This window comes from Aspergillus japonicus, assembly GCF_003184785.1.
Source record: "Aspergillus japonicus CBS 114.51 unplaced genomic scaffold BO86scaffold_7, whole genome shotgun sequence".
NCBI lineage: Eukaryota > Fungi > Ascomycota > Eurotiomycetes > Eurotiales > Aspergillaceae > Aspergillus > Aspergillus japonicus.
In genome coordinates, this window is record NW_020291644.1 from 362,140 (window position 1) to 381,234 (window position 19,095).

Below are 19,095 nucleotides of genomic sequence, written 5' to 3' on the forward strand. Positions count from 1 at the left end.
TGCCCGCTGCCCACTGCCCACTGCCAGCTACAATAATTTGGGGGCCGGGTCTGAAACGGCAGCGGGATTGGCACTGGCACCCACCACACCTCCCCGTCGGAGTCTGCACCCCCCCCCGGGTCGGAGTTATTCCCGTCGGTCCCACCACAGCCTGGACCGTACTATATCTTGCATTGCCCAATCTGTCGGCCAAGGACACATTTCACCACACGGAGGTAGGCGGGGATAACGATTCGCTACTCCCACTACATATGCAAGCAATTATACTTAATGAAATCAACGCATTACTATTCCTCAAGATGTCATAGCTCATTACCCCATGTTCGCCTATCCTCCACATATGACCGACTACTGACTGCCCCCACTTTAAAACAACCACGCCACAAAGGTCCGATAGAACCAGCTCGCCCCCTGGTGCTGCTCCTCCATCATCGCCTTCCGCCGCAGATACTCCCGCTCCTCCGCATCCACCTGATCCTTCCCGGTCCACAGATCCGCCTGGTACGGATCCACCCCGGAGCATCGCGTCACTAGCTTGTACCCGCCGATCAGGCACAGATACAGCGGGATGCCCAGGTACGCCGTGATGAAGGTCTTGTAGTTGAAGTTGCCCCACTTCTGGTTGTGGGTGAACACGTCGAAGCTCTTCGTCAGGCAGATCAGGATGCAGAACGCCAGCGCGGCGTACGACCCGTACACCCCGAACGGGGCGCGGTACGCCAGGTCGCTGACGGGCACATTCTGGGTCTTGCGCGCCCGCACAAAGTAGATGTGCGTGATCAACAGCGAGACCCAGGTCAGCAGCCCAAAAATCGTGACGAGGTCGACGAAGTAGCCGAACACCACTTTGGAGTCGGAGGAGACGTTCATGTACGCGATGCACGCGATCGCCGCGCACACCCCCAGTGCGTAGATCGGCACGCCGCGTCGGTCGGTCTTAGCTAGGAACTTAGGGGCCTTGTTCTCCTTGGCCAGCCCGTAGATGGTACGGGTAGCAATGTAGAGATCCGAGTTGGCGGCGGAGAATACAAATAGCAAAATACAGGCGTTAAGAATGTGCGGGAGAACAGGAATACCGGCGAGCACGATGGCAACCACGAACGGCGACGCGGCGGCCGAGGAGGATTGCTTCGTGGCGAAGATGAGCTCGTCCGAGTCATACGGGACCAAAGTGCCGACGAGCAGCACACTGAGGATGTAGAACACCACGATGCGGTAGAAGGTCAGTTTGATGGCCTTGGGGATCGTCTTGCGCGGGTTCTCCGCCTCGCCAACCGTCACACCCACCAGTTCAGTGCCCAGGTACGCGAACGTGGCGGAGACCATGGTCGCCCAGAAGGCGTAGAACCGGCCGGCGGGCCCGTCGTCAATGTAGGTGTTGAAAGCACCGGGATTCTTCCAGTAGCGGAACCCTTTGCGGTCGTGGTCCGGACCGCCCCCGAGCATGAGGATGAAAGACAGCAGTATCAATCCGAGAATCACGACCACCTTGAAGGACGAAAGCCAGAACTCGAACTCGCCAAAGAAGCGCACTCCGAAGTAGTTGATTGAGACGATCAAAACGAGGAATATGGTGATCCATACCCCCGGATTGACTCGTTCTTTGTCGATCCAGTAGGATATGACGAGTGCGCCCGCGGTGAGTTGGTTGGGAGTGACGATGATGTATTTGAACCAGTACCTTTTCGCAGTTAGTGAAACGGACACAGGTAGCATCCAAGCTCAACGTACGTATAGCCCATAGCAAAGCCCAATGCCGGGTCACAGAATCGAACAGCATAACCAGTAAAGCCTGAAGACAACGGCAGCCAGGCAGCCATCTCTCCCAGACCGCACATAACCATGTAGACAACAAGACCGACAATCGAGTAAGAGATGAGGATAGAGGCCGGCTAGATTTGCGTCAGATGTTGGTTTATTGCGTTTGGAACAAGCAGTCACCTACACCAGCTCTGAGGAAACGTTAGCTCAATCTATCCACGCACAGCTCTCGGAGAAGTACTCACTTGGCAAGAGCGGATCCGGTTCCGATGACGAGACCTGTTCCAATGGCCCCGCCGATCGCTAGTGATCTCAGATTAGTTTCACAATGGAATGGCATGTGCAGCTGGACTGAACGGGGCCGCACCGATCATGGTGATATGGCGGGCCTTGAGAGCACGATGGAGCTCATTGTCACCAGGAGGAGCTTGGACTGTGCTCTCCTCCGCCGTCAGTACATCGGTCGCATAGCCCTCTTTGAAGAGGGGCTCCTCTCTGTAGCCCATCTGGGTAGACAACTGAAGCGTCGGTAGACTGTGAGTCTGGGTGATAGTTTTCAAAAGGAGGAAGGAGAGAAAGGTTGAAAAAGGAAGAGGAAAGAAACAAGAGAGATGAAGAAAGTCGAGCAGGAGGGAAGAGGATAAGAAAAAGAAAATAAAGCGGCGACTCTTAGGAACTAGGCTGATCTTCAGGCTGGGGGAGGTAACATTGGAAGGTGGGATACCTTGCCAGAAAGGTAGGTAAGATATGACATCTGACTGGTAGCCCGTATTGGACCGCCGATGATAGGCGTCGGCCCCTGTTCGGTCCTTTCCGCGGCTCATCTCATCTCATCCCATCCACGAGGCACTGCACTTCCTCAGCTGTCTTTGCATTCTTGCAACCATTCACCGGTGAGGATGTGGTCTGGACCCGAGGCGGATGCCTTGGCATTTTGCGAGCGGGCTGCATTTGGATGAATTGACATACTGCCTGTTCCAGCTTCTCAGATTGTGAGGATATCTGTACAGTCACTGAACAGGAGGGTATTTGTTGATAGAATCATATGGATGTGAAAGGCTGCTTCTCTCCTCCCGTCAACCACGGCTCTCTCTCAGACTTTAATCACACCCCGCGGGGAACAGGCTTGGCAGGATTGGCATTACCCAATGCAATCAATGCATTGCCTCTGCTTATCCCGCCAAGCACCGCTTATCACCATCCGCCGCCGCCGCTTATCATTGCACCCACGACAAAATATCCCCGCCCACACTACCCATTACTCATCTCACCCACTAATCCTCTCCCCAATGTCGCCCCCTTCCCCTCTCCAGGCTATCAGTGTAACCTCACCAAACTCTCGGATTTCCTGGTAAATTGGAGCGATAGCCAGCTTGGCACCCAAGAAACTTTATCACCGCCAAGAGACGAGGGCAAAAACTTCGCACGGATTCGGTGCCTAAAACAGTAGGCGATCTTCACGGCCGCATCTACCCATCGCATTACTTCAGTGAATCAAAAGATGGCCATGGTGAAAACAATGGAACACAGTGGAACACAGTGAACAAAGTCAGATATCAACAGTCATAGATTGTACCAAAAGATAAACAAATATACACCGGTTCCTGGTTCATTCCATGTTGCCAAACAAACTTCATTAGTCATGGTCGTAGAATCATCGTCCAAGCCATCAGCTAGGTATCGTCATGGGTGGAGAAAAAATCAAATCGCAAGTGCAGACTTTTCTGGAAAGACAACTCAATCAGCGACGGAACTCGAACGAATGTTGCTCCGCCCAGTCCACCACCTCCCATTCCTCTGGCTCGTCTAGGTCGGTGTCGTGGGCCGCGGCCTGTTCATCGACTACACACAGGTGGTCTCCAGTAACCAGCCTAGAGTCATCCTCCGATGTAGCAACCACTCCGATGTCTTCCATCTCGGCCTCCCAGTCAACTTCAAAGGCATTCCCCTTGAGAAGGAAGGATCCCAACTTCAAGGCCACATTGTAGATTTCTTTCCCGGTGGGAATGATATGCTCCGCGGGAAGCAAGAAACCGTAGCTACCACGGTCGCGGAGCTTGATCTGATAAGAATAGGTCGCGTGCAGCTGGTGGTAGAACCAGTCAAGAGCGCTGCCACCCGAGGATCCACCGATTGGGGAAAAGCGTCCGCTATCCGGCGCTCGCGTGGTGACCGTTCCTTCACACGCCGATGAGACATCATAGATCTCATGCGTCGCATACCGAATCACCTTGGCCAGCCCGAGGCCAAGCTCTTCCAAGCTTTCCAGGGTGGGTGGGACAGACGAACATGAGTACGAAAAGGGATACAGAATCTGCTGCGAATAGGAATGCAGATCCACAAAGCTGACAATCTCGGCGTTGTTATGCTGCGTTTCATTGAGAGCCCATTGAGCCAGCTGCTGTGCTTCCAATCCCTCGAATGGCTCGTCTCCCGCGTAATTCTCGGAGCAGGGGTTGGAGCGCGTCCGCTCGCCGTCCCATTGGAAATCCCACGTCCGATCGAGATCCAGCCCAGGACAGAATCGCAGACTGGTCTGTTGTCGATTCTTGCGCCAGAGACGGTCTGTCTCCCAGGTGTAAACGTAGCCGTCGGGGTTGAGCGTGGGCACTAGCACCCAGTCAAAGTCCTCCAGCAGCCGGGTGACCGCCTTGGACTTACCGTACTTGGTGATCAGGTTGTAGGCAACGTAGTTCACTGTCGAGGTACTGATCCATTCACGAGCATGGCTCCCTCCGACGAGGAGTATGGTCTTGCGCGGCGTGGGACTCTGGTCACGATTGCTGCCTACACCCAGTCGGAGTGCGGGGATTTCTCGACCCTCATAGGATATTCCCACGTTGGTCATCTGCGCATGGGAAGGAAACATCGAAGCCATCAGGCGCATCCAGGGCACAATGACGCCGAGGGGTTGGTATTCGTGGAAAAAGACGTCGCCGAGTTGCGTAGCTTGCCGACCTGAGGAGATATAACCCGACTGTCCATTTAGCCCCACCGGTCTGCGACTCGGGTAAGAGGCGTAAATCCGGTGTGCTAAATCATCGATCAAGGGGGTGTAGGCAGTGTGGAGGGAGGCGGGTAACAAGCCGAGAAGTGAGGGGATCTAGACGCCGCAAGCGTGATCAGCGTCGGTGCACGTTATCAGTAATCAATCAGTCGAAGACTTACCACTTCCTGGGCCAAACGGATATCGACGAACTGAGGAGTCGATGCCCAGACGTCAAGGAACAATATGTCGGCCGCTTGAGCCAGTGCTTCCGCTTGATCTTCGTTGCGCAGAGTAAACCGTAGAACCACATCGCTGCCGTATCGCGCCAGAGCCTGGCGAGGCGGGGAGTGTCCGCGCAGTGGATTGCTGGCGGACTTCGGTATACTCCATATAGACTCAATGACCCAGTCTCGAAACCGAGTCCATGGTCTTCGGGTATCAGGTGACTGGAAGGATAGAATTTGAACGGGCTCGATCGGCGGCGGTGGAGTGATGCTGGAGCCTGCGGGGACGGCGGAGACCAAGGCGACCAAGGCGACCAGCAGGAGGACTAGAGATAAAAAGTAGCGCATGGCGAATGCTAGGTGTATCACAAAAACTGTAAGAGTGACCTTGAGTTGCACATCAATTCCCCAGACAAATGTCTGGCGGAATACTCGAGTGATAGCAAGGTTGATTGCAGTGAAGTGAGAAGAAAAGAAGGTTGAAGAGCCGAGGGTGTGAGAATGACGGCAACGGCGAGGCTGAGCTTGCTGCCTCAGGCATGTCGCCCACGAGTTCGCACCGTGGGTCTAGCCGGTCAATCTTTGTGATAAGCATCGATATCGAAATGTCACTTTTAAGCTTGACTATCATTTACAATCTGAGGCTCGTGCGTCTCTCTAGTTTTCATTACGGTTGTTTCACTCACATACCTTGGGAGGAAATATAAACCCGCCTTCCTGACAATAGGCAGCCTCAAGTACTGTACTCAGAGTACAAGACAATTGTTCTTTGGGCATTCCATGGGTCAAATAACGAGGTATAAGAACATAGATACTGAAGTCGGCCTTCAGAAATACTCAAGCGTGTCAATCGAGCCATTGTGCCGAGCTGCCCATTAGCAGACAGCAGATCAATACGCCTGGATCCTCATCAACGTCTGCCAGATTCTCTACCGACTCCGCTGACTGGCAGGGCCGGCCACTAATCCCAACTTGACTAGACTAGAGCGATTCGGAAGGTCACATCGAGCTAGCCGTTTACAGAAAGGCCCTCTTGTCCACGGTTCTTGCTCTCATACTTCCAACTTGCAGACATACAGGACGAAGAGAGACGCTAACTAGCTCTGACTCCAGCGCGTCTTGTCGAGAACAGGGCTTCGTCACCGATTGCTAGCATCACACTTCCTCTATTACAGTCGTTTCCTCTTGACACGAACCGAAACGTGAAAGATTACGTACTGTACCTCGCATTTTCCTTGCTAAGCTTCCCGCTTGACATACCACAAAGTCATCGCAGGACTCAGCACCATCCGGTTCATCCTCCTTATCAGGTGGAACAACAAATGAGCAAATGAACAACGACAGGCTATATGCGAGCAACAAACCCAGGTGGTTCGATGGCATGCATGACAGACTATTGTTATATAAGTTCGTCCTACCTTGCAACACTCATCTCATGGAGTAACGTGGTCTCGTTCTTGTTTGCCGTGGCCTTCCTGTGCGGTCAATTATAAAAGCAAATCAAGGATAATCAGAAGTCCCTTGCCTCCGGTGAAAGAAGATAGAAGCATCTCAATGGCGGTGGAGGGCATTTTCATGGAGTTTCCCCGGACCCTGCAGGTTCGCTGCGGCCGGTCGCGGCCTGCATGCACCACCCATGGAGAAATCAAGTCGTTTCTTCTAGAACAGGGTGTAGAACACCTTATCAAAAGACGGTCGCTCGACGCCCCGGGAACATCAAATATCTTGTTGGTGGCTTACATTTGACTGTTCAATCATTCTATATTTGGATTGTTGCTCTTCGTTTCTTGCTAATCTCTCGAATTTATATATCGCTGTAACGGCAGCGGCCGGCATCGACGTACATCAGATTCCCCCAAAATCGCATGATATTTCCTCCTTCGAAATGCGACCGTCGCTTTCTTTATCTTACATCTCTGAGATGCACATGAGTGAACTGTGAATGGAATAGGATAGGATGGCCGCATTCCGAAAGCATCTTGGGTCTAGCCCCCACCCCACGAAACACTGATCCTGGCAGCTGAGCGGTAGTCACTTCCGTCTTACGTATCGGTATCCCCGTCAATGACAAACGGAAACCCCAAGATGAGTTCTTGCCAAGCCTAATGCTTGACACTATCTCGCATGCGGAAGCCCCAGTAGGCCGAACGGTTGACTTGATATAACTTACATTGCATAGCTAACCCTTCGAGACCGATATGAAGGGGACGAATTTGGTGTGGTGGATTCGGTTCCTTTCGTGGCCCTTGGTTCGCGAGGAAGGGGCGGCTGGCCAGGCCCTACTTACTTAGCCCGCAGTCATCCAACTTCCCCAATTATCCTCCATCCATTTGCGGTTGGAAGGGAGAAGGGAAGGGGACCCGCAATTGCCCAATTGGAATGTGCCGGTACAACGTCTCCCCAAGGCTCTAAAGACCACACTGATTCTTGACATGAGTGGATGGTGGGGAGAGTGCGCGGAGAGTGTGGGTAAGAGACTTTTTCCCAAGACTTCACCAGAGAACAAGGTCACTTGGTGGGCATGGGCAGGGGTGGAAGGGAGATGGATGCATACAAGCCATGAACAAATGAGTGAAGGGGACACAAGGGGGATAGGGACAGATGACGACAGTTGGGGCGCCTGACGTGGCCAGAACATTGATCACGTGAGTGGGTATAGGCTTGGGCCTTGCGGGTTGCGTGTTGCGTGTACGGAGTACATACTCTACATTACAGTTTTGTGCACAATGCCCGGTGACAAGTATACAGATACTAGTAATCAAATGTATGTTCAGCTGTTACCCATTTCGTTGTCTATATTTAGTCAGCAATTGATTGAAAGTTAGGATAAATAATCTGTCTTAAGATATATTTGGCATGGTTGAGTCTTTAGGTAGGTAGAGACGGGCTATTTCGAGGGAAGAAAAGGGGCCAAGGGTATCATCCTGGCTAGGGGAGAAACTAGGGCAGAGTGCAATTTCTACCAGATCCATCCAAGCACCCGCGTTTCTCTATATTTGGATGGGTGATAGACAAGCACTTTATAAGAATAATGCACGCCAGAACTGTCAGGGTTGCTGGCTCATTGATAAAGATAGAAACAATCTTGGGACCACGGGCAGTTTCACCCGTGCTTCAGATGAGACATATTATCGACACTATACACAGTCTCAGTACACAGCACAATATCTACACGGTTTGGAAAAAGGCAGATGCAGAAGCAGACAAGTGCCGGATCAGGGAAGAGGAATCATACAGGGGCTGAGAATGGGAGCTAACCAGCTAGCTGAACGAGCCAGCCCTGTGGTGTGCTAGTAGATTAATTCTATAGCTACTGCTGTACTACTACTGTACTACTTAACTACCTTACCATCTTACCGTACCTACCCGCACGTGTGAATCTCGGCCCGGTAGTCCTTTAGGAACAGCCAACCAACAAGACTAGTCACTCTTCTGGGAATCCTGTTCTCGGCGGGCCTCCTTCCTCAGGCTCCTAGGCCATCCATCCGTCCACACCCACACTCCCTCCAGTCCTCCACTATTTCCGCCGCCCGTCGTCAGCATCGCCAGCTTTATCCTTACCTCGCCAACCACCCTCTTCCCCCTCCCCCTTCGTCTCGGCCTTTTCTCATATTCCCTCCCCCCCACACCGTCTCTTAGTCGCTTTTCTCTTTCTTATCATTCCTTGCTTAATACCTTCTTCCTTTCCTCTTAATTCTCACACCAGCAGTCCCTGTTGAACACTTCCCCTCGAACACCCCTCAAAAGTTTACTTGCTTTTCTTTGCCCCTCCTGTTTGCCTGCCAAACTTTCTTTACCACCAGCACCAGCATCAGCACCAGCGTCAGCACAAGCCCTGACACAACAACAACGACAACCATCACACCTCTCTCTCCGTCTCTGGCCGATCGCCCGCTGCGTTACTTCAATTCCTCGTCGCGATTCCTCGATACATTGTGAAATCGCACACCCACCTGGCGATGTAACAGCTCCTACCGGGAGCTTCGATGGTTTTGACTTTGAAACGGGAATTTCTGCATCGGTGATCGACTTTGCCCGCCGCCTCCTTTCCTCCCTCCCTCTCTCTCCCCTCCCCCCCCCCTTTTTACGGCCTCGCTATTCGCTGCCCAACGACTTCCCCCTAGTCCTTGCACTGTCGCCCGGCTTGATATTCCCCTTTCGAGGCGATCGCGATGCAAATCGGCCTGATCCGCAGTGACGTCTTCGCACAGTATCCCTACCATCGACAGGTTCCTGCAGCCCCAGTCTCATAGGGTCTCGTACATTCTGCGCGGTGAAATCAGTGATCAGAGCTTCATACACAATCGAATGGGTCTCTTGGATAGGTTGCGCTGCAGGATTACCCAAAGAAACCTCCGCCGGAAACACGCTCACTATGCACTGGAAGGGGTTACGGATCGGTTCTTCGGATAGCAATGAAGCCAAGCGACGGAGCTACTTGTTCGAGCCAAACGCACAATCCCGCCATAGCGAGCAAATACCACGTCCCACACTCTCCACGACCGCACTCAACCCAAGACGCTCCGAGTCGGCCCCTCGCTCACCCTCTCTGGCCGGCCCAGAATTCGACGAACAGGCGAACGAAGGACAGGGCAACAATGGTCTTACAGGAACACGCAGTCGCACCGATGACGCAAGCCCGAGACCGAGAAATACGGGTCATCCACTCTTGCCGGGAAGCGGTCCCAATTGGCGCATAAACCGGTTCAGCTTCATGAGACTCCGCCATGCGTCGGATCCTCAGCTGTCCAAGTCTTATGCCAAAGGAGAGAAAGATATACCTCCTGTGCCTGAACTTCCGCGTGAGTCATTCTTGCTATCGCTCTGACTACGAGCTCCCTCTAACCGCTCGTCCGGGGTCTCTTTCTTAGCTCCCACTATTATCACGACTGCTCCGACGGGCCATGAAATCGATGAGCCGGTAAAGCGCAAGACGAAGTTTAAATTCTTCCCGGATAACAAGAAGGCCTCCACGGATGAACTCCCTCTTGATCAGGGTAGCCTCCATGGAAGACCTCGATATGTCACCCAGTCTTCGACAGGATCACAAACCGCGGAGACCAGTCGCTCGGTTTATCGTGTGAGCGGTGAGGAGCCAGGCCGTTTATCGACTACATCCATTCGAAGTAACGCGCGGGATCATCTGGCTGAGTCTAATCGGTCTTCGGTGGTTGACGTGCGGTTCTCCGAGTCTTCTCGTTCGGACCAGAGCTCTGGTGATCACGGAGCTGCCCGCCCAGTACCCTCCAATGAGGGCTCAATATCCAGCGCGAAACGATTCCGTATGCCACGCTTGAAAAGAAATCGCAATCCTCTGTTCCCCCTACCGCCCAGACCCACTGCGTCACAATCGATGAACGGTCGCACTCCTAAATCCTTGAATGGTCAAACAGGCCCCAAGCCAACTACACCAGATGCGCAAGACCAAGACAACATCTCCCCGTTACCGTCTCCTTCTCGCTCCACAGGCGTCGCGTCCCCCCGACCGCCCCTTCTGAGGAATGACTCCGCTAATTCGACCCACTCCGCTCGCTCAACCCCCTCGACCAGGAACCGAAACCCCTTGACTACTCGCGCGCGTTCGTCAACGTTGGACTCCTTGGCGAACATACGTTCCAGTGAGCAGCAGGCATCGCCTCATCTCACCCCTTCCGGACGTACGTCAACCTCGACTAGCGGGCGCAAAAGCTTTGGTGATATTTTCAACATCCCCCAACGACTCCGACAGAATTCTGAACCACCTTATCCTCGCAGCGGGTCGCCTGCTGCCCGAGGCGCAGACACTCCTGTCTCGAAGACGCCATCATACCCGGCCAGACAGGAGGATGACACGCCAGCCACGTACATAGAGCGTCTGGAAGCTGCTATTTCGAAAAGCGCCATTGCCAGTGTGCTCTCACAAGCAAATGACGACTTTCACAAAACCGCATTACGCAAGTACATGCGAGGATTTTCGTTTTTCGGCGACCCAATTGACATGGCCATTCGAAAGCTATTGATGGAGGTGGAATTGCCGAAGGAGACGCAGCAGATTGACCGATTCCTCCAGAGCTTTGCGGATCGATACCACGAATGCAATCCCGGTATCTTCGCAAATCCAGGTACTATCTTTGATGCCCTGCTTTGAACTGAGCTGACTTCAGAAAACTGTAGACCAGGCGTACTTCATCGCGTTCTCGATCCTAATTCTGCACACCGATGTTTTCAACAAGAACAACAAGCGCAAAATGCAGAAGCCGGATTATGTGAGGAACACTCGAGGGGAAGGTATATCAGAAGACATCCTTGAATGTTTCTACGAGAACATCTCTTATACCCCCTTTATCCATATCGAGGACACCAACCCTAATGGACGTCATCTTGCAAAGCCCCGACGAACGCTGTTCAGGACCGCCAGCTCCGATCACCTGGGTAAAGAGCCAGTAGATCCTTATACTTTAATCATGGACAATAAGCTCGATTCCCTTCGCCCAAGCCTGAAGGATGTCATGAACCTCGACGATACTTACCATTGTGATGGCACGGAAGGACCCCCTGACATTGAAGGCCTCCATCGAGCATTCTCAAAATCTGCGGTCCTGCAGATCGTCTCCGCCCGATCCCGCCCCGACGCTTTTATGCCGTCTAGTATGGAGAACCCGATTGACTCGAGCCCAGGTCTAGTCGACATCAAAGTGGCAAAGGTCGGTTTGCTATGGCGCAAAGACCCAAAGAAGAAAAAAGCCCGATCTCCGTGGCAGGAATGGGGCGCTCTTCTTACCTTCTCGAAATTGTACTTTTTCCGGGACGTCAACTGGGTTAAATCTTTGATTCATCAACACGAGTCACACGTCAAGGAAGGTCGCCGTCGGGCCGTTACCTTCAAGCCCCCTCTGACCGACTTTAAACCTGATGGCATGATGCCAACAGAAGATGCTGTCGCTCTGCTTGACTCTAGTTACAAAAAGCACAAGAATGCGTTCGTCTATGTCCGCTCCAACGCTCTCGAAGAGGTCTTTCTGGCCAACTCGGAAGCTGATATGAATGATTGGCTGGCGAAACTTAACTATGCGGCCGCGTTCAAGACCACTGGTGTCCCAAGCAAAGGGATGATAGCAACTAACTACGAGGCACAGCGCAATCGCATGAGTCGCAGTGGCTCTACTGCGTCTTTGACAGAGAAGGAACCACCATCCCCAAATCCTGCGGCCGATATGGGCGAGGACTTGCTCGCATTACAGGCTCAGTTGATGCGTCACAAAATTCGAGAGGCCAATGAGAAATTATTCGTCAGCCAGAGGCAGCTCGATGATTTACTGCGGAACGCGCGGCATTTACAGGTGCTGACTCCCGTGAACTCAAGGGCCCGCGAGCAGGTCATCATGGCGGCTGGTCGCATGGCCGCTAAGCTCAAATGGGTGAGACAGGACATATGGCGCACCCGGTGCTACCGGGAGGTGCTTGTTCGAGACTTGGGTGAGGAAGTGAAAGAGGCTCCGCCCACCACTGAACCAAAAGGCCTTCAGCTGCAGATCCCTGCCCCGAGCGCTAGCAGTACCGTCGAGGGACCGTACGAGGAAGCCGAGACCATCAAAGTCACCTCCCCCATTCGGGAAGCTTCTCCACATCCAAGCTCTGCAAAACCACCTTCCATCTCCCAGCCACCGTCGCACCCTGCCTCGGCGGATGTGAGAAGGCCGAGTATTCCGGCATCCTTCGCTTCGTTTGATCAGCCTGATCGCGCTAGTAGGCGTCTTTCTGTCGACGCTGCCAAGGAGCGTGCCATGTCAAGCTCCCCTGATCGTGCGAGCCGACTCACTCGGGAGATTTCTGTTCTTAGCGCCGCCAGCAGAATGGATGTTGCGAGCCTCGGGTCCCACGCATCTAAGCTCACCGTGCCCAATAGCTTCGACGAAGGGGAAGAGCGCATCCTACGAGAAACTGGTCTCCTAGAAGCCTCGCGAAGGCCGTCCCTTGCCTCTAAGGATACCGAAACTGAATCGAAGCACGAGGACGCGCAACCTAGGCCCTCGATCGATCGCTCAAGTCGGATCCGACGCAGTCTTCACCGCACCCTTCGCGATGCGCCGAGCGTACCCGGAAACCATCCACGAAGCAAGAAAGCCCGCGACTCAGCATCCAGCTTGGCTGCGCTCGAGGATGCGCAAGGTACGCATGATGGTGAAGGACTGTCGCGAAAGTCCGCCAGCTTCACAGTACACGGCAAGAAGGCCTCGATCGTCACCTTCGGGAGCGAATGGCAGAATATGCCGCCGGAGGAGCGCTTGAAGTTGCGAAAACCCACCCCATCGGACGAGCCGCGAGTATCAGACCCAGCTATTGGCAGCGGTGGCGAGTCGATTACCTCCGAAACCAACCTACATCCACGCTACCCGCACTCTTTGCGGAGTACCAGCCCTGGAGCGCGCGAAAGTGTTCACTTCTATGACGAGACGGAGGAGTTCAAGGAGGCCTCTGAGACTCTTTTTCCTGAAGAACAGAAGGGCGAGAGCGATGATGTTGCCAATTCGAGTGCCAAGATGTCGGAAGTCTCTATTTCCACCGCTACTCAAGAAGCGCCTATGAGTGTCATCGACGAGCCCATGTCTCCAAAAGCCGGTAGTAGCGCTGCCATTGACGAGCAACCACCACCTCCAAAACTACCTCCCAGCTCTCCCGAGCAAGCCGTCCACGCATAAAAAAACACCCCCTTGTCTAGGCCCTTTTTTTGTTTTCCTGTTTCTTACGGCTTTATACCCCTATTCAACTTCTTTCTCTTTGAATTTCCTTGTGTGCGTGGAGATGCCGACGGCCTCCTCAACCCAATCTGATAGAGCATGCGTGGGGCTCCCTCCCCGCGCGGTTATGATACTGATACCATGATTCTGTTCTGGGTCTTGATTCGAAGCCCTGAGTATGTATGCATTTGAGTTGGTTGGGTGGACAGTTTGATCGACTTTGTGGAAAGTTTGAGTTGATATACCGTACCTAGCATTCATACCTTGCATGTGGTGGTATGATCTTGGATAATACAAAAATACGAGGACTTTTTGTCAATAGAATCGTTTTATTTGGTGTCGATAGCTACCATTGTCATGTACGATGAAGGAATACTGTGGCATAATGGGATTGTTGGATTGACTGCTGCCCCAAGGCCGCGTCTCTTCGACGACGCGCCACGCCGGAGGGCGGAACATTGTGGCAGAACCAGGCTGCGTAGCATCCAGTCGATCGATGTCAGCACCAACCTCTATAGCTATGGAAGAAATAAAGAAAACAGAGGAGCGTTAGGAAAGTAGCTTGTCGCCAGAAAGGATCCAGACGATGCAAGACAAAAGTCCATTGAGAAGCAATCCACCCAGAGTCCGCAAACCAGTCTGTATCTGACAGTACATGCGGGCAGTTCCGACGTTGATACCAGGTAGCATTGGCTATCAGCTCACGGGAGAAAAGGGTGTCAATCACGGAGAACTGCTCGTGCAGAGTATGTAGGGCTTACGGATGAGGAGAGGCGTTTTCTGCGACTGAGTGATGGAGGTGTAGTATTGGGGATGTCTGGGTCAGCTGGAGAGCGTCGGTCGAGGGTGGGTGGGGTGGGCGATCTGCTGCGCGTGCGGTGCGGTTGAGCGGAGGGGATTGGGTATTTGTAGGAGCGGAGGTGGGGACTGTAGGAGCGAGTAATGCCTCTACATAGAGCGAAGTCAGTAGCAGTGGAAGCGCAAGACTGCGTGCCTTGAATGGGTTGAGGTACTGGTTGTGTCGCGGGGATTGCCGGTGGACTTGCTGTATGTGAGGTAGTGACGGCGGTAGACATGATCAAAAGTGGTTTGACGTACTGAGAGGGCTGTTGCGCACGGTCTTCTAGCAGCTGGGGTCTGGTCTGTTGTTGCGGTGCAGGGTAGTCATATGAGGGACTCTGGTTGTCCATCGTGCTTTGGTTGGTTTTGGGTGATAGATGTATGCTGCGTCGTGGTGTATTGTCGCGGGCTGGGATGGGGGGTCTGAGTGGGACGCGACTCGGAGTCTCTACTATACGCTTGACGCTCAAATTCTATCTGAAAGTACTACAGACTGGTTCCCTTGCTGGGGTATATGCGGACTTGTCTATGATTCCTTTGTCACATCATGCACTACGTAGGTGATCCGGAACTGCGAAAGGGGTCCATTACAGGCAGTGGATATGGGAGCTTCCGAAAGACCTCTCTCGGAAATTCTTACGCGCTACAGCTGGGATGGTAACCCTGAGTGTCCACTTGCTTTCATATTGATGCACTGTACCTTTAATCCGGCTGTCTAGCGTTTACATTACGGAGACGTTATCACAGGGTCATCGAGAATGACAGCTGGAACTTGCTCTCGCATCCATTGGCTCAAGTTTTGGGCAGGCTGTCTGATATATCTGCCTTGCGAAGACATTAAACAAGGGTCTTCGAGAAAGATAAATAGGCTACAAAGGGTGGCTACACCTGTCCATCTACCATCCCATCGACATCGGACTATTACAGCTTACCCACTATGACCTGCGTATACCTATGCTGCTCTGCATTGTTCAATAGTGGCTCATCCTCAATAGACCTCAAGTCAATACCCTCGATTGTTCTCCGTGGGACAGCGCTCCACTTGACACCTCCGCACCCGTCATACTCCACTCTACAGGGCATCTCAGCCCTAATTCTTTCTCCATCTTCGCTCGTGCTCCTTGAGGGCTCATCCTCCTCGACAACTACTACTTCTTGACGACCCATTCTCCTCGATCTTCTCTACGGACAGCCACTTGGTGTTGCAGTATGGTGTACTGCGTACTGTCCCGGCGGTTCCCCGGCGCCTTCCCTCTGTTGCTGTATTTCCCTTCGCCGTCCTCCTTCGCCTTCCTCCACCTTATTCCTCCTCGTCCTCCTCCTACGCGTACTTGCCCTAAGTATCTACTCACCCGCCGTGCTCCTTCCTTCAGTGTCAACGCAGCCATGGAGCAGGTCGACGACCATATCCCCCCGTCCCCCCCCGTCGATTTCCAACGTCAACTTCTCTTCTTCAACCATCCTCACACTACTCTCAGTCTTCACCTTACGACACCATGTTCGTGGTCAACCCCATCGGGTCCATAGGACTCAGAACCGGAAAACCAGCCCTCGAGAGCTGGAAGCTGAAAACGAAGGCAGACATTCAGATGATGAAGGCACAGGCAGACATTCAGAAGATTCTGGCTCAGGAACAGGTCCAGGACATGCAAGCAGTTGTCTATGAGTCGCAGGAAGTCGTCTTCGGCATACAGACTGCTGTTCAGGATATGCAGACCGATGTTCAAATGACCAGCGCACACACTCAGAACCTGCAGAACGACACTCAGAAGCTCAAGGAACAAGTGCAGGGCTTCCAGACCAACCTTCGGGAGACGCAGGCAGAGGTGCAGAAGATGAAGGCACAGGCAGACATCCAGAAGATGAAGGCACATGAACAGGCTCAGGTTATGCAGGCCGAGATGGAGAAGATGCAGACACAGGCGGAAATTCAGCAGATGAAGGCACAGGAACAGGCCCAGGAAATGCAGGCGGACATTCAGAAGATTCTGGCACAGAAACAGGTTGAGGACATGCAGACAGTTGTCTATGGATTGCAGGAGATCGTCATCAGCATACAAACCAACGTCCAAGACATGCACGCCGATATTCAGGAGATGAAGGCACAGAAACACGCCCAGGATATGCAGGTAGAGATTCAGAAGATGAAGGTGCAGGCGGACATTCAGAAGATGAAGGCACACGAACAGGTTCAGGACATGCAGGCAGTTGTCTATGGGTTGCAGAAAGTCGTCAGCAACATACAAACCAACGTCCAGGATATGCACGCCGATATTCAGAAGATGAAGGCACAGGAACACGCCCAGGATATGCAGGTGGAGACTCAGAAGATGAAGGCACAGAAACACGCCCAGGATATGCAGATGGAGATTCAGAAGATGAAGGCACATGAACAGGCTCAGAACATGCAGGTGGAGATTCAGAAGATGAAGGCACATAAACAGGCTCAGAACTTGCAGGCCGAGATGGAGAGGATTCAGACACAGGCGGAAATCCAGCCGATGAAGGCACATGAACAGGCCCAGGATATGCAGGCGGAGCATGAATCAGAGAGCAGCTTGACCTTGATACATCACAATTGCAAGACAGATTGGACTGCAGGGGTGTTCACAACCACAAACTCGGACTCCTTTAGTGAATCATCGACTGATGAGCTGCTAAGGCAGCTGGATGAACTGAGTGAGATCAGTTCGATAGCAAGTTACAAGGAGGACTGGCATGATGGGGAAGATGTCTGGTGGCGCGAGATATGCCAGAAAGAGTGGAACCGTTTTAATTATGATACAGAACACCTTGAACCCTCCGAATGTCGCCGTGACTTTGTCGACAGACGATGGAGATAGCCTTCTTTTCAGATTAGTCAATACAAACTTATTCTTAGATAAATTGATTTGTTTTGTGAATGGTGAATTTCCAATATCTACAATAGACATACTGACAACCCATTAATAGTGAAGTAGTCAATGCTCCGACCCGCGGTGAATTCAAACAGTATATTTACTGGTGCTGATTCCATCCAGTGTCTTCACATTCGGTCTCTCACAACTCAACTTTGTTATCTTAATCTTTCTCTCTCGACCTTCCTTTCCTAAATCTCCCTTTCAACCACTTCCTTCTACAGTTTGAGAAGCCTCTCGACTCCGGACTTCTGATTTCTTCCAATCGTGTCTGTAATTGTGCCCTCTGTATACGTTCAATACGTCTAGTATATCCCTGTGGCAATGTTGACATTCTGAATTGTCTTTGCGTATACTTACTGTATACCGAGGTGGAAGGAACGAGGGGAGGAGGTGGTTCCGCTTGCCTTGCCGAGTAGGTAAGTGATGTTGTTGTTGTTGTTGTTGTTGTTGTTGTTGTTGTTGTTGTTGTTGTTGCCTTTGCTCTTCACTCCCTCCCTTCCGGGCTTCCTTGATCCTTGACCATACATCTTGAACGCACGTCTAACCTTGCTGAAATTGTATCACCTTGAGGCCATCATTCCAGTGGTATGGAGATGCCGTCGTCGTCGAGCTCTTGTTTCCCCGTGCTATGACACCGAGCATCTGGAGCCGCCTGAGTGGCAGCGTGACTACAAGCGTACCGACCCCAGCCGCTGGTGGATAGTGCTTTGCTAACGTGGTCTCTTCTTTGGCTTCGTTATAGGGAACTTTGAGACAACCGAGACGAAATACCGACAGCGAGATCGGGTCTATCACGAGCCTCGAAACATTCCCTCACGCGGGAATAGAATGACCTCGACAACCTGAGCGGCCCTAGAAAGAAGCTGTGCTGCAAAGCTAGCTACGAGTCCCGGGTGTATTATAGCCTCCCCGACTACATTTTGCAGATCGGACTGCGGGGATGTCGGCAGGCAAGAACTCGGCGGATTCCATAAGTGAATTATCCACCGATGAGCTGCTGAAGCCACTCGACAACCTCAGCGAGATTCGCTCGATTCCGGCGATCGAAGAGAATTGGTTGGCATCAGGATGAGGATGTCTGGTGGAGGGAGGCGTGCCAGAAAGAATGGAACAGGTTTAACTACAACACGGAACACCTTGAACCCCCCGAATGCCGCTGCAACTGCCTTAAACAGACTGGACTGCAAATCTATGGGACCAAGTATCCCAGAAGAAGGATTTCTCGAGGGAAAAAATGCCTTGCTCGGTTTCTGGAACGGAATCATCATCATTGACAACATGAGCGAAATTAGCTCAACTTTAGCAATTGAAGAGGATTATTAGTATTGCGTTTGTTTCTGAGTGAGAGTCTTAAATGACTGCACGGGGACAAGGGCTGTATCTGATCATGGTTGCTCGATGGATGGCTTTCTTCGTCTTCAAACGACCCCGAAGGCAACACCCGGTCGAAAGTCCACGTGCCCAAAGATCACCGTCCAGGACATGCAGGCCAACATTCCGGAAATGCAGGAGGGAGGAATGACACTCCACTTCACGCTTCAACTCACACTCCACGTTACACTCCTCGTCATATTCGCCCTAATACTCGTCTTCACACCCCATCTTACCCTCGACCGAATACCCCCTCCTCGGATCACAGATCCTTGATCACGGAGCACTATCCC

At 52.5% G+C, this 19,095-nt stretch overlaps 6 protein-coding genes across 6 annotated transcripts; 2 read left to right on the plus strand and 4 right to left on the minus strand.

Annotated features, from left to right (window-relative positions):
- Positions 1-222: 222 nt before the first annotated feature.
- BO86DRAFT_386519 (amino acid permease) lies at positions 223-1,892 on the minus strand. Its single transcript, XM_025671355.1, has 2 exons — positions 1,732-1,892; positions 223-1,681 (listed from the first exon to the last, which is right to left on the minus strand). The coding sequence occupies exons 1-2, from the start codon at positions 1,842-1,844 to the stop codon at positions 367-369; spliced, it is 1,428 nt and encodes a 475-aa protein (XP_025530864.1). The 5' UTR covers positions 1,845-1,892; the 3' UTR covers positions 223-366.
- BO86DRAFT_210671 (uncharacterized protein) lies at positions 1,874-2,695 on the minus strand. The gene is made up of 2 exons (XM_025666836.1): positions 2,007-2,695; positions 1,874-1,952 (listed from the first exon to the last, which is right to left on the minus strand). The coding sequence occupies exon 1, from the start codon at positions 2,583-2,585 to the stop codon at positions 2,085-2,087; it is 501 nt and encodes a 166-aa protein (XP_025530865.1). The 5' UTR covers positions 2,586-2,695; the 3' UTR covers positions 1,874-1,952; positions 2,007-2,084.
- Positions 2,696-3,031: 336 nt separating this feature from the next.
- On the minus strand, positions 3,032-5,427 carry BO86DRAFT_332274 (putative metallocarboxypeptidase ecm14). The gene is made up of 2 exons (XM_025668774.1): positions 4,930-5,427; positions 3,032-4,864 (listed from the first exon to the last, which is right to left on the minus strand). Exons 1-2 carry the CDS (start codon positions 5,320-5,322, stop codon positions 3,503-3,505), a joined length of 1,755 nt encoding a protein of 584 aa, XP_025530866.1. The 5' UTR covers positions 5,323-5,427; the 3' UTR covers positions 3,032-3,502.
- Positions 5,428-6,063: 636 nt separating this feature from the next.
- BO86DRAFT_210688 (uncharacterized protein) lies at positions 6,064-6,415 on the minus strand. The gene has a single exon (XM_025666837.1). The coding sequence runs from the start codon at positions 6,355-6,357 to the stop codon at positions 6,130-6,132; it is 228 nt and encodes a 75-aa protein (XP_025530867.1). The 5' UTR covers positions 6,358-6,415; the 3' UTR covers positions 6,064-6,129.
- Positions 6,416-9,042: 2,627 nt separating this feature from the next.
- BO86DRAFT_386522 (Arf family guanine nucleotide exchange factor SYT1) lies at positions 9,043-13,994 on the plus strand. Its single transcript, XM_025671356.1, has 3 exons — positions 9,043-9,776; positions 9,846-11,075; positions 11,128-13,994. The coding sequence occupies exons 1-3, from the start codon at positions 9,350-9,352 to the stop codon at positions 13,650-13,652; spliced, it is 4,182 nt and encodes a 1,393-aa protein (XP_025530868.1). The 5' UTR covers positions 9,043-9,349; the 3' UTR covers positions 13,653-13,994.
- Positions 13,995-16,027: 2,033 nt separating this feature from the next.
- On the plus strand, positions 16,028-17,374 carry BO86DRAFT_396608 (uncharacterized protein; the record flags this gene model as incomplete). Its single annotated transcript, XM_025673416.1, has 1 exon — positions 16,028-17,374. One exon carries the CDS (start codon positions 16,028-16,030, stop codon positions 17,372-17,374), a length of 1,347 nt encoding a protein of 448 aa, XP_025530869.1.
- Between the last annotated feature and the right edge of the window lie 1,721 nt (positions 17,375-19,095).